General features: G+C 35.4%; 1 protein-coding gene across 1 annotated transcript in view; it reads left to right on the forward strand.

The window, feature by feature from the left end:
- LOC124306996 (RNA-binding protein MEX3B) overlaps positions 1 to 3,856 on the forward strand; it is a 41,400-nt gene extending 37,544 nt beyond the window's left edge. The window contains exon 2 of the mRNA XM_046768245.1: positions 1,980 to 3,856. Within this exon, the coding sequence (XP_046624201.1) occupies positions 1,980 to 2,959 (980 nt within the window). The 3' untranslated portion in view covers positions 2,960 to 3,856. The remainder of the gene's footprint in view (positions 1 to 1,979) is intronic.
- Positions 3,857 to 14,828: the final 10,972 nt, after the last annotated feature.

Raw genomic sequence — 14,828 nt, forward strand, 5'->3', positions numbered from 1 at the left:
TTTGAATAATCGAATAGAATATCGCTAGAAATGTCATTTTAATTATGCACCTAGACAATAGTTGACGATCATTGTATGGTAAATAAAAATTGAAAATTGCTCTCGGTGCAAGAGGTGCAGACACACAATTGGTTTGTATTAATTATTAACCTCGGCGTTTATTTTTTTACCTGGCCGCGTTCAGGTACCGGTCAAGTACTTCCGCAATAAATGAAACAAAAAGTGGTTCTTCTTGCGTGCAGAAATTATCTCTGCAACGAAATGTGCTCATTTCGAAACAAAGACGAGCACGGATGACTCGATATGCTCAATATTTCGCAAAATCGCTTGATTCCGAGTAACATGAATTTGAAAATGGGTAAATCATGCCTTTCCACCCCTTTGAAATTTCGATGAGAAATCACACGGCTACTTCACCGTAATCTGGATAAAACCATACTTGTAGCTAAATTTGGATACATCAGAAAACTATTCTCGGGACAAATGTTTGCTTTTCTCCGAATCAGTGCGAGGGAGAGGAGTGGAATAATAAATAAACAAAAAATCTTCCAAATATGATGTCAGTCGCTGATTGGACGTACGATATATCTTTGGAAACGTTAAACACGCACGCGTGAATGGACGGATGGATGGTTATATGATACACGCGGATAGATAGGCGGATTGATTTACTTGAGACCAACGTCTGTTGTTTCTATTATTCTTCCCTAATATAGCGGGTATTTTGGTACATCGACAGTTAGTTCTTCGACGTCTGTGTGTACAGGGTATATTTTTAGGCCTCACTCCCCAGCTTTAAGATTACATCTACGTCTATCTGTACTTGCGTACGAGTCATTTGTAATAGTAAATGCCTAATAGCCTTTACGTAATTTTTTTTTGTTCCTGTAATGCTTGCAACGCGCTTCAGGCGCCTGTTTATACGAATGATATTTCTGTGAAAATATTTGAAACTTTACGACATATTTTATATTATACAAATTTATACAAATTTGTCACATAAAATATTTCTCTTCTCGTTGAGGATGAATGGCCCCGACCATCCGAATCGAAGCATCGGAAAAGAGAAGGATCAACAGTATAGTAAAACTCCCTGGTGTGTAGTTGAAACGAATCTGAGCAAATGCGAATAACACTAACGAATTGTAAGATATTAACAATTTGAAAAAGCGTTTCATCATCAGAACGATCAAAATGAGTAAGCTCAAGTGGTTTAGTCTGTTGAAATGTTTCAGGCTTATAAAAACGATCGAGAAATCTGCTGTAGTCTCTGGTGATTCTTACGTCGAGGAAAGTAATCCCAATAACATCAGAATGGGATTGAAACCACCAGAGTTTGATCGTTTCGAACGTTGCAATCATATACCTAAAAACTTTTCTCAAATTGTTGACGTATCTTCGAATTAGCTTGATTTAATGGAATTTGTTCAGATTCATCCTTCCATTCGTGTTCTCCGTCAATGGGGTGGATAACATTTTTGAAAATCTTTTAAACTGCTTTATCTCAGTCAACGTAGCTTTTGATTCGGACAACGGGGCGCGTTTATTCTTGATGCATCGAGAGGAAGCGATGAAAATTTAAAAACTGAGTGGCCAACCGTGCACAAGCGTGATAATCGAATTCTATTAGTCGGCGAGATAAGGCTGCGGTCAAGGATAAAAGTTTGCCACTCCTTCGATTATTCGAGATTTTCTTACCCTGAACAAACGTTCATCGCCTGCATATTACAACCAGTATTTGGCACGTGGTCAGGATGGCCAGCCTGCACGAGACGACGACAAAGGCACAAAGCTCGCCCGGCTCGCCAACTTTCACCATTCCCTCTGCGCGTATCAACGTGTAATGCCCCCCGCCGCCGTTTTTCACCGAATATGAGAGAATTGGCTGTCCGTTAAATCTGATTGTGGGTAAATTTTGCGAAAAGCACGACTATGACGACGGGAGATTAATGTTCGGCAATCCGTTTCTCCTGTTCCAGGCTGCAAGATCAAGGCGCTCCGCGCGAAGACGAACACGTACATAAAGACGCCGGTCCGGGGAGAGGAGCCCGTGTTCGTGGTTACGGGGCGCAAGGAGGACGTGGCGAGGGCGAAGCGGGAGATCCTCTCGGCGGCGGAGCACTTCTCGCAGATCCGGGCGTCGCGGAAGAGTTCGCTTGGAGCTCTGCTCGGCGCCCCTCCAGGACCGCCGGCCTCAGTCCCGGGGCACGTGACAATCCAGGTTCGAGTACCTTACAGGGTCGTGGGTCTAGTAGTCGGGCCGAAGGGGGCGACGATCAAGAGGATCCAGCACCAGACGCACACCTACATCGTGACGCCGAGCCGGGACAAGGAGCCGGTGTTCGAGGTGACGGGACTCCCGGAAAGCGTCGAGGCCGCGAGGCGCGAGATCGAGGCCCACATCGCCCTCCGGACCGGATCGGGCCCAGGACTCGAGGAGGCGGACCTCCTCGGCGCCCTCTGCCTCGGCGGGCTCGGCTCGATCCTCGGCTGCCTCGATCCGCCCGGTTCCAACGGCTCGAACGGCTCGAGCGGCGCCTTCTCGAGCAGCGGGAGCTGCAGCAGTTCCTCGAGCAGCTCCGGGGCCCCAGGGCTTAACGACCTCGTAGCGATTTGGGGCGCGGGCCTCGAGCGGGACGAGGGCCTCGGCGAGTCCCCGTCGTTCGAGTCCCAGGCAGCTGCCTCCTCGATCTGGTCCTTCCCCGGGGTCGCCCTGCCTTCGAGACCCTCGCCACCGGCCTCGGCGAGCCCGGCCTCGCCGACGGACTCCCTCCTCGGCGGGGGCATCGGCAGGCGCGAGTGCGTCGTCTGCGGCGACAAGGAGGTCACCGCGGCCCTCGTTCCCTGCGGCCACAATCTATTCTGCCTTGACTGTGGCAACCGCGTTTGCGAGAGCCCCAATCCGTGCTGTCCGGTCTGCTCGCGACCGGTGCTTCAGGCTCTCCGCATACTCTCATAAATGACGCGAGGACGCGACCCCCCTACCCCCCTCCAATCATCCCTCGCCATGTATGTATAACCTTTGTCGAGCGATTTTCCTCTACGATTGTTTATTCTTTTTTTTATTTTTATTTTTATTTTTATTTTTTTTTTTTTTTACTTCCCATTCGAGTAAAAATTGTAATTCTATTTTTATTTCATTATTATTATTATTATTATTATTGTTGTTGTTGTTGTTGTTGTTGTTTCTCGTTGCACCGCGCTACGTCGCGTCTCGTTTCGGTTCGATTGGGCGTTGTTTTTTTTTTTTTTTCTTTTTTACCTCTTATTAGTTTCGATCATAATTATATTTTGTACGTTTATTATCGATAATACCACAAACATCGCCGAGACGAGTACCTATAACTGAGATATATAATAGTATTATGAGATTCTCATGACGCTGTTTGTGTGATTATATTCATACTTGTAATGTAGGGTATATTATATATATACATGTATTCACATATAGCATCCAATCATCATGTGCGATATTGTTGTCGGGTGATAATGAAAACATTGACCAAGCAACAATGATTATAATGTACGCTGTAAAATTCGTTTTCACGACGAAAGAACAACAACAGTAAATAATAAGCAAACGACAAAAACACATACGCATATATATATAGAGAGAGTGAGACAGAGAGAAAGAAAGAAAGAAAGAAAGAAAGAAAGAAAGAAAGAGGGAGAGATATATACGATACACGGCAAATAACTAGCCTCCCATCGCCAGCACCACGAAGCAAACCCCCCCTGCCCCCCTCTGGCAGAGGAAACAATTAATAATAATATTATTGAATACGGCAAGTTGAAAAAATAAATCAATAAACAATAAACAATAATGAGAATGCTGCCTCCGAGCAATGGAAACTCGCGCACAATGTAAAATATTTCTTTTCTAGAACCGACGAACAAAAAAATTATCAGAATTCAAAAATATGTATGCATATATACACATGTATATATACGTGTATACATGCGCGCGCGCGCGCGCGTTTGTGTGTGTGTGTGTGTGTACACACACATATATATAATATATATATATATATATATTTAATTTAATTATTAATATATATATATATATATATATCGCATAGCCTTCGCAACGCTGCTGCCAATAATAATTACTAAATACTATTGGATTATTATGTATGGATATGCGTGTAATTATACATACATGTATACATATATGTATGAATGTACATAGACACACAGCCACACACAGAAACGTACACACAATATATGCATATATGTGTATATGTAAAATACCGATTGCAGGGGGACTTTATGAACCGTCGCTGCAAATTCCCGCCACAACCCGATACAACGAAATATATAATTAAATATACGATGTAATATTACGATAGATATGATAAAATAAGGTGGTTTGAAAAAAAAAAAAAAAAAAATTACAGTAACGACAACGACGACGACAACCGCGACGATCACGTTGATATATTACATTGCCGTGAATAGTGGGTTAACGACAACTCGTTGTTGTTGTTGTTGTTGTTGTTGTTGTTAATATTATTATTACTGTTATTATTATTATTATTTTGTACAGCAGTGTACTGTATTTTCATTACTTCGGTGGTACATCTACTTACGACGATTCTTATTATATTCTCACGAAAATTTCCTCTCTCGGAAGGCTTCGGCGAAGCGTAACAAGTATAGTATTAGTAGAAGTAGTAGTAGTAGTAGTAGTAGTAGTAATAACAGCAATAATAAACACTCAAGTAATGGTAATTTTTAATAACGGACATTATCTATATTTGCCCCTGATCTTTTTATTAGTTGTTGGTTTTGACTTCAACCGGATTTCGTTATTTTTGTTTTTTTATTATATGTTAAATTTTTTCTTTACTCTCACAATAAGATATACGATCTGGCGATGCAATAAGCGTACCGATACGTACGCGGTCAAAAGAGAAAAAATATATATGTATGGGAAGAAAAAAGAAAAAATTGAAGAAAATTGCAATCAATCCCGGTTATTATTTTTTTTTTTTTTTCTTACCGTATATTACTATTCTATTATACACGCGTGGAGTTGCACAGCCGCTGTTTACTTGTTGATGTACATTATTTCCTGATCCGGCCGATTTATACGTTATATTTGTAATATTGAAAAAATAGCGATCACGTGTCAGCTTAAAAGAAAATCTCGATTTTTTCATTCCATTTAAATCTATTTTTTATATTACCCATTATTTGTTTACATGCATATCGTTTGTATACACGGTACGGATACTTTTTTTTTTTTTTTTTTATTTTGTTCCTTTTTTCTTTTCTACTTTATTCCAATTCATTTCCACCTCATCTCGAACACACAATTTCTAATGACGGTGAAATAAGCTGCAGCGTGCAGTGCGACTCGTCGGCAACACGATCGCTGTATTTTAACCATCCCGCTTCTGTCACGATCGTCGACTATACATGTCACACGTTTATGACGCTCTTTATACACACATGTCCCCTCCGCACACGGAGTATTAAACATTATATATATATATATCTATATATATCCGATTATTATGAAATTGCATACATGGTTCGACAATTACGAGTAGTATGACACACCCCCGCACGTACACGTGTTAGATATTAAATTGTATATGTGAAACGTGCACGATGTTTCGTCGGATGAGTCTTAGATTTTGTATTTTTGCGCGTCTGTCGATTTTTGTATATGGAGGGGATGACGTTTTTCGGACGGGTGTAACGGAACACTTGGCAGGGGGCTAGAGGAAGGAAAACTACGACTGTAAACTATTGTTGATATAAAAAAAATGGTGACGGATCACGAGTGGACGGATTGTAGGCTGCGAACGGGCTTATCTCACTCCTTAACCCGTGAGTGTATTCTTGACTAGAGTAATAATCAAGTAATAACTAATGATAATTAATGAATATTTTAGAATTTTAATGCATGTAGACCTTTCGTTTTGAAGAGAGACGTATTATATATGTATATAGAACTTTGATACCCCCCCCCGGATTGCAAAACGCATATATATGTGCGCACATACACGCACACACACACACAAAACACTCATTTGCATATGTTTATACGAACGTGACAAAAAACTAAACGAAGAGGTGAAATTCAATGTTGAAAAGATAACACGATGAGGAGTTTCTGTTTCGGAGCCACATTTGCTAAAATTCGCCTATTTTATCGGCGAGATGATATAATTTTACAGTAGCATTTGGGGGTGAGAAAAGAAAGGAAAAAAAAAGAAAAAAAAAATCACATGAATTAAACAAGGCAAATTAACAAACCATTCGGCGAAAAATGACGGGAGTTGAAAGAAAAATGGAATAAAAATAATGATAATGATTCGGTAATAACAATAAAATTAATAACAATAACAACAATAATAATAATTTAATTTCAAAAAAAAAAAAAAACAGATAGAAAATAAAAGTATTTGAATAGAAAAAAGGTAGTAGTCATTAAGATATGCTTTGACTCGTTGCTAATGGTGTAAACGTATATAAAAAATGCTCAATTTGCAGCTCCGACGAGAATACTTAACATTATTCGAATAATATCCAATCGGTGAAAGAAATATTTTTTACCGCTACGTATATAATATCTAAGTATGTATGCACATAGTATATTAATAACATGACATAACGTGTGTGTGTGTGTCTATATATATATATATATATATATATATATATATATATATATGTATGTATGTATGTATGTATGTATACATGTGTGTGTGTGTGTGCGTATTACGTAAATTATATATTACGCTGTTTTTCATAGAAACTAACGACTTCATAATTATATTTACCTCTATATATATATATATATTTATTATATTTGTGTGTTTGTGTGTGTGTGTATGTGTGCGCGCGCGTAATTGACCCGCCATTATCGGTGTGATTTAGTGATGAAGTTTTTCTTGTTTGTTTTTTTTTTTTTTTTTACTTCCCACAATATCGATGATCGTTTTTCTTCTCGTTACCCTCGCAGAGCACCGAAGCTCTTTACATTATTGCACCAATTATATACAGTACGTGTATATGTATATATGTGTATGTGTATGTATCAGAAAATGGATGCTCGAAAAAGATAAGCGAGAAAGAACAATGCATACTAGAAATACGCGAAAAGAAAGAAAGGAAAAAAAAACTCAAAAAAAAAAAGACAAGAAAAAGTCGCATATTATTTAAGTTTAAAAGCAAAAGTGGATTATATATTTTTTCTATGTTTTAAATTTTAATTAAGGCAGAAACGGTGTGATGATGTCGTGAAGCGTGCATGCATACGTACGTATAGTAACATGTATACAGGTAGGATTGTGCCAGAGTAATGATCATCCGACTCGACGCCTGTATAGGTATACATTATATACATACGCATAGGTGTAGTAAATATGTATGGTACATCACTCACGCAAAACACAACATGCATACATGATATGATACCTATGTTGTTTACTTCGATATATAAGTCTGAACTCGAGTATGAAAATGAAATGAGCAAATGCAAAGAAAATGATACAAAAATCAGAAAAAAAAATTTAATATAATCAGTTTTAGTGAAAATTTAGATGAACAATGAAAATTCTCAATATATATATATGTATATATATATATATACGTATACGTGTATATACATATATATATTATATATATATATATACATATATAGATCTATAAGATTATATAATATATATTAGTAATTAAAAGAATAACGGTGAAAAAAAACAAAAAAAAAAAAAACAAAAAACAACACAAATAATTAACAGTAATAAAAGAAAAAAAAAAAAAAATGCTCGTATCTCTATACATTATTATTATTATTATACGTATCGCGCGTGTGAAAAGAAGTTTTTACGTGTAATTGAAGTGAAAAAAGAGAATAGGGAAAAAAAAAAAATTGAAGAGTGACGAAAAAAGTATATAGCGAAAAAAAAGATGAGGCGTAGGGTGGTTGCCGATGCTCGTGGGGAAAACTACAACGGGGTTAGAGAATGGTAATAACCACGCACCGTCGAAAGACGAAGAGTGAAACTCTGATAGAAAATATATATATATATATATATATATATGACACGCGCACGCACACAAATGCTTGTAAAGGAAAGGAAGAAAACAATGTCTCTCTAATGATAGAGAGAAAGAGAGTAACTTTAGGCATAACTTGACCCGTTTCATAGTGGATACGTTCGATACGCGGCGATTATCTTCATATTTATTATTTTCTTTTCGCAAGGTGAATTTTTCGTTCAACTTCCTCTCGTTTTTCGGTTCATTATTTTTTTTTTTTTTCATCCCTGCTACATATTACTGAGCAGCTTCGATTGTTAGGCAACTACGTGGCATGATAGTTTGTCTAGAATCTCCGCTAGACATGAGGGAAATCCCTGCCTGAGTGATCAACGCTAATTAATATGATAATGACAACAATAATAATTATAATAAGAATATAAGACAATGATTTTATAATAAATTAATAAAAACCGCAAGGGATCCAAACAATAAGAGAAAACAACAAAAAAAATAAGCTGAGCTTGAAAAAATTAAAAATATAACAAGCTTAAACATTTGGCAGCCTTCACTTTGGCCGAGGTTCTGACATGCGATTTATTAATTACGGAGGTGATCTTTTTTTTTTTTTTTTATCTCTACTTTCATTTATATACTTTTCGTCCGTATTCGGCGTCACATCAGACGGTGAGACTTACTTGCTTATACAACTTGTACGTATCTAGGTGCAGCTAGTTATAAATAATAATAGTAATAATATAATGAATGACAAACAAATAATAATAATAATAATAATAATAATAATAATGATAATGACAGCGTTGATAATAATATTAATGATAACATTAATTTATGAAAAAGCAGATGAGCTTTCGGTCTATTTTGATTACTGAAAAAGAAGAAAGGTGGTCAACAGGAAAGACTCGTTGGCTTTGTGTTTGAACTGATTGTGAGTTGGATAGAAAGAGGTTAGGATACCTAGACCACTTTTAAATTTCGTCAAACTTGCTGAATTTTTGCGAAGAACCAGGAGTAATGAATTGAGAGAGACAATGCAAATAGTATCCCGTCGTCGAGGGGTTTGCATTACAAAGACAAAAAAAGGATTGACAAGAATATAAAACGCGACGGTGTAAAACCTTCTGAAGTTGACAGGTGTTTGCAATTTTCGGTGATCCCGCAAGGAAATGCATGAAATCTCTTATTCCCCAATACGTTCGTCATTAGCGACTTCAGTTTTTCTCCGTTCGAAAATACTCGTGACATTTACACAGCATTGTACTATGCGTATCATATTGCGTGCACAAAGTGCGTTTATAAATTTTACCGGTACACCTGTAAAAAATCGGAAATGCTTCGTATATACTAAAATGGGCGTATAAAAATCGTCGAGACTGGTTAAGATTTATTTAATCGTATGAAATATAATATGTGGCGAATTTGCGTAACTCGTTTAACGATATTAATTCTCTTTGACGACACCTTCGTTTAAGAAGTAATTTATTATATTGAAAAAAAAAACAAAAAAAAAAAAAAAAACGTATGTGTAACACGAAGTAATATTATAATGATAATCGTATTATACGTATTAAGGACATAAAATATAATGAATATATAAATAGCCATTGGCTGTGACCGATAACTGCCATTTTCTTAAAGGGTTATGTAAAAAAAAAATGAAAATAGTAATAATAATAATAATAATAATGATAATTGTAAAGAAAGAAAAAAAAATTCACTCGCGAAACACCAACTCGCCACATATCATATTTACCGATGAATTGTCACAGAGTTTACAGCGGCATTGAAATACGAAGCTAAGCGGTGCAGAGGTACGGAAAAAAGACGTTGAACTCGCGAACACGCTGTTGACCAGACGGAACGATAGAGAGAGAGTGGGTGGGGGGAGGGGGGGGGGGAGAGAAAACAACAACGAGGATAAAGATAATAAATTGGGAAATGAAAAGTAATTAGTAAAATAGTAACGGCAAAAACTGGGAATATTGGCGACACAGTCCGACTTTCCATTAATTACTGTAGATTGGAAACGCTATGATATATGATATGAACTACGATACATATCTCAAAGAATAATAACTAAAGTATAAGGGAATTATAAATAAAATATAGGAATATTGAATGAATATAATAAATAGACGAATAGATGATCATTGTTGCTTAATTTAACTATATTTACTATATTATTATATTCTATTGAATAGGTATATTATCATTATTATATTTAAATTAGATTTTTGCTTATATATAGTATGAAACATAAAAACGAAGAAAAAAAAAAGGAAAACAAAAAAAAATTACGGATTCTCGTGTACTTTGACGTGCGTGTAGGCGTACATATTATATACCTGCGTATATATATATATATATACATATATATATATATTCTCATATATACAAGGTGACCCAGGAATATCGCCCCCGTAGGCTACCAATGTGTGACTGAAACTTTTTTTTTTTTTTCGATAGGTAATTTGTCATTGACGAATTACAGCCGTTCGAAATTGGCCAATCCGATAGCAATCCGATGAAGCACTTTTATGAACCAATTTCGAACGGCTGTAATTTCTGAACGAAAAATCTTCCGTCGTAAGTAAAAACGTCTGGGGTTTACAGTCTTAGGTTTATACATGTATATATATATATATATATATATATCTTTGATTGATGTATCCGATATATTACTGCGCTAGTATTATTATAATATGTTCAATGTTGTTATATCTCGATTTTTTATCTCATTTTATTGTATAAAAATATATATTCAAATTCAACGGATGATCGGTACGTGATTTATATTTCGCCGGTGTGTGTTTATTCTCCGCGTAGACGATGGTAAACAAAACGCGCGCGCTTTTCAAATTTTAACATGGAAAACCGACGCGCGTTAACATTATAAAAGTTAAATCGACAGAGATTATTGGTAGATATTTATCATTATTATCATTTTTATTGTTATTATTATTATTGTTGTTGTTGTTCTCGTTGTTGTTATTATCATTATCCATCACTATCGACACTATTGCAAACCACTGCTGTACATAAAATGAGTCGGAGTAAGCGATGATACATGAATAATGTTGATTCTCGTCACCGTGCACATTTTGATAGGCTGGTTTTGCAACGTATAAGATGCCGTATCTCTCGATTAAAAAAACTTGAGAGTGTCGCATAGCGATACGAAGAGCAAACGTAACCTGGCACATTAACTGGTTACTTGTGCATAGTACTCGAATTCCGCCTATAGTACATTTGGATTCAGAGGGAAATTTGATATAATGGTAAAAAATAACAACAACGACACCGACGACAACGATAATAATAAAAATAATAACGAGAACCCACAATATTTGTAATAGAAACATTTGATGAACAGATGCGTAAGTTATTGTTTCACTTTTCGCATAATATCACGGTGTATAATATATATGCAAGGGAGGAAGCGGATGTGCGGTCCAGAGACGCGAATAGGGGTGGAAGGGACGAAGAAATATTTAAAGAAATAATAACACGCTCTAACTATATGTACGTGGTAAATTCGTATATTTATACCCGGGAAAAAAAAAAACTATATACATATATCCTAGTATCTATGTATACAATTTAATGCAGTTAATTTCGCATACCTATATTCCACAATAATAATTATGCTAGTAGTAGTAATAATAATAACAACAATAACAGTAGTAGTGGTAGCGGTAGTAATAATAATAGTGATAATAATAACAACAACAACATTAACGATAACGATAACAACAACAATAACGACACCTACGCATTCTACGACGTAGGGGAAAGAAAACAACGTAGCTCGTCTCTCAGCCCACAAACTCGATCTCATAGAAAAGCTTTTCTTTTATTTTTGTTTCTTGTTGTTGTACTTTTTTCCGCTAAATTAATCTTTCGTTTGATTTTTAGTACGATATAATATGTTTGAAGGAGAGAAGGAATGTGAAAAAGAGATAAAGAGCGAAGGAGACGAAGTATATAAATGAGTATACAAGCGTTCCGGAACTGATCGTAGCTCGCGACACTTTATTACACCCAATCGTATCTCACATCTTGTTTATTATCTAGGGTTCGAAAGTTGAGACGCGGGTACGAATTGCAGGGAATTTTCTTTAATTAACGTGTTTTTGAAATCACGTGCATAAAAGGCTACTTATGTACACGACGTGTGCTGGCAGTGAATATTCGAATTTCGCGTGAATAGCGTGCACCCGTAACACGCAGTTTATTATCGAACAGATATTTCCTATTGTTGGTTACTGAATAAATGGTGGCAAAAAATTCGAACTCTGTGTACTTTGTACAACTTGATACAATTGATGGTATCGATTTTTTATTTTATTTTACCTTAATTTTTTTTTTTTTTTCATTATTTTTATTCACTCGGCGCTATCAGATTGCTCCGCAAAAAATGTAACCATGATTATAATATACACACACACACACACACACACACACACACACACACACACACACACACACACACACACACACACACACACACACACACACACACACACACACACACACACACACACACACACACACACACACACACACACACACATATATATATATATATACACATATACCGACGCGTTTCCCATTAAACAAAATTCTATCATTATTTAGTATGTAATATGCATAAAAGTTTCGCCGCGTACGTAAAAACATATGAGAGTCACGATATGAATATGCATATTAGTTACCCGTATAAATTATATATATACGTATTATAGATATATTATCTTTATCATTATTGTTCTTGCCATTATAATGGCGAGGCACCTATTGCTGGAATATTAACATTATAGTTAATGCCACGTCGACGCACCTCTCATGACATTATTACGTGTATATAATAATAATTACATTTAATTTGTGTTTGCGTGCCTGCGTGTGTGTGCGTAGACATGAACGTATATTTGCGATAACCGAGCGAGGCAACCACCCCAAATCTAGAATCAGTATTTCAGAATAATAACTATTATTAATATAAGAACGAACGATGGAGTGGGAGAGTGAAAAGTGAGAGAGGGAGAGCATGAAGACAAAACTAAATAAAAATATAACATTAAAACTAGATTAAAAGAAAAAAAGAAAAAGGAAAGGAGTTTGATAATATTGAAATTTAAGGTATTTTCGTTTCTTTAACAGAGGTTTATACGCGCGTTCTGTCGATCATTTTACTCGGATATCCGAAAGAAAATCGCGAACACCGCGCGATGTAAAATTGATTTACGAAAATGCAAAAAAAAACAAGTGAGAGAGAGAGAGAGAGAGAGAGGGGGAGAAAAAAAATTTGACGGCAAAATGAAATGAAAATAAAGTGAATTAAGAAAATTCAGTAATAATATGAAAATTAATATTTCCTAAAAGTATAGCAATTATATAATGTATATTACATGCATTATTATACATATAGTTATTATATTATTATTATATATTGAATGTTGTGCGTAGTGTTTCAAAATACCCTGCAGCAGTAAAGAAAAACACGGAAAAAAAAAATTAAAAAAAAAAAAATAAATAATAAAAAAAAAAAAGTATAACTCAGTCGCGATGAAAATTAATAAAGCATTAATATATGTAGTGAAAAATATTTTATATTTGACATTTTATTATTAAATTTATCATTATTACCATTATTGCTACTATTATCATTATTATTATTATTATTATTATTATTATTACTACTAAAATTATGATTATTATCATTATCATTGCATTATTCACATGACAACTGCGAGCGACCGCCGCGTATAAAACGAACACGCATACATACATCATGCATCGACACAATTACGCAGATTGACATTTCTTTATACGTACGTATATATTGCGTGCACGAGACAATTGGGTTACGTTATACTTTCCAGTTTTCGAAATTCACAACAAAATAATCTATATAGCTAATAGGACATTGTTAGATTGATCGCGTTATTTCCGTGGCGCGATTGCGGTTGATTCGCCGATTTTGGACTGATAACGTATATGTATTATAAACGGAGAGATATGCTTGCACGGTATTATAGAGAGAATAATAATCTGGAGGGGGTGGGGAGTTTATACCTTGTAAGAAACAGTTATTACACGGACTTATTAGTAGGGTTTTATCTAGTAAACTACGTATTATAGATAGGAAAGAATATTATAAAAGCTGTAGGCGGCGTATTGTGCGTTGAACTAGAAAAGAAGGAAAAGTATAATTTAACGTGTACTATGAAGAAATGTCTATTTACAGCCGAGTGTAAGGAAACACAACATTGAATATTATCATGTATACACTTATGTATGTAAACTTGTAAACTTTCGCGCCCTTGTGTGTGTGTGTTTGCGTTTGCGCGCGTTTAACTGCCGCTGCAAACTGCTCGCGCCGAGTCATGATGCGCGTTATATAATTGTGTTTTTATATTTTGTATATAATTTATTTACTGCAGCCTATATACATATAATACATATTGATAATATAATACTTCTCTATACTATATAACAAATGATTTTCCGATCTTCTCTCTACATATACATATACACATATACATATATCGTATCATATATATATATATATGTATGACGCTCTCAAAAATATTTTTATTCATTTTATATATCTAATATTAATATATCTTTAAATTTTTTTTCTCGTGTTTCTTTATACATTTATATTATTATATTTGCGGAGACACGCGGAGACGCTGACTGACTGACATTTGCATTTACTCATAATAATAATTTATTATTATCACTATTATTTCTACTATTATTATTATTATTACTATTACAAATAATATATTATATCGTAACTGCCACGG

The sequence above is a fragment of the Neodiprion virginianus genome, chromosome 6, assembly GCF_021901495.1.
Source record: "Neodiprion virginianus isolate iyNeoVirg1 chromosome 6, iyNeoVirg1.1, whole genome shotgun sequence".
Classification (NCBI taxonomy): Eukaryota; Metazoa; Arthropoda; class Insecta; order Hymenoptera; family Diprionidae; genus Neodiprion; species Neodiprion virginianus.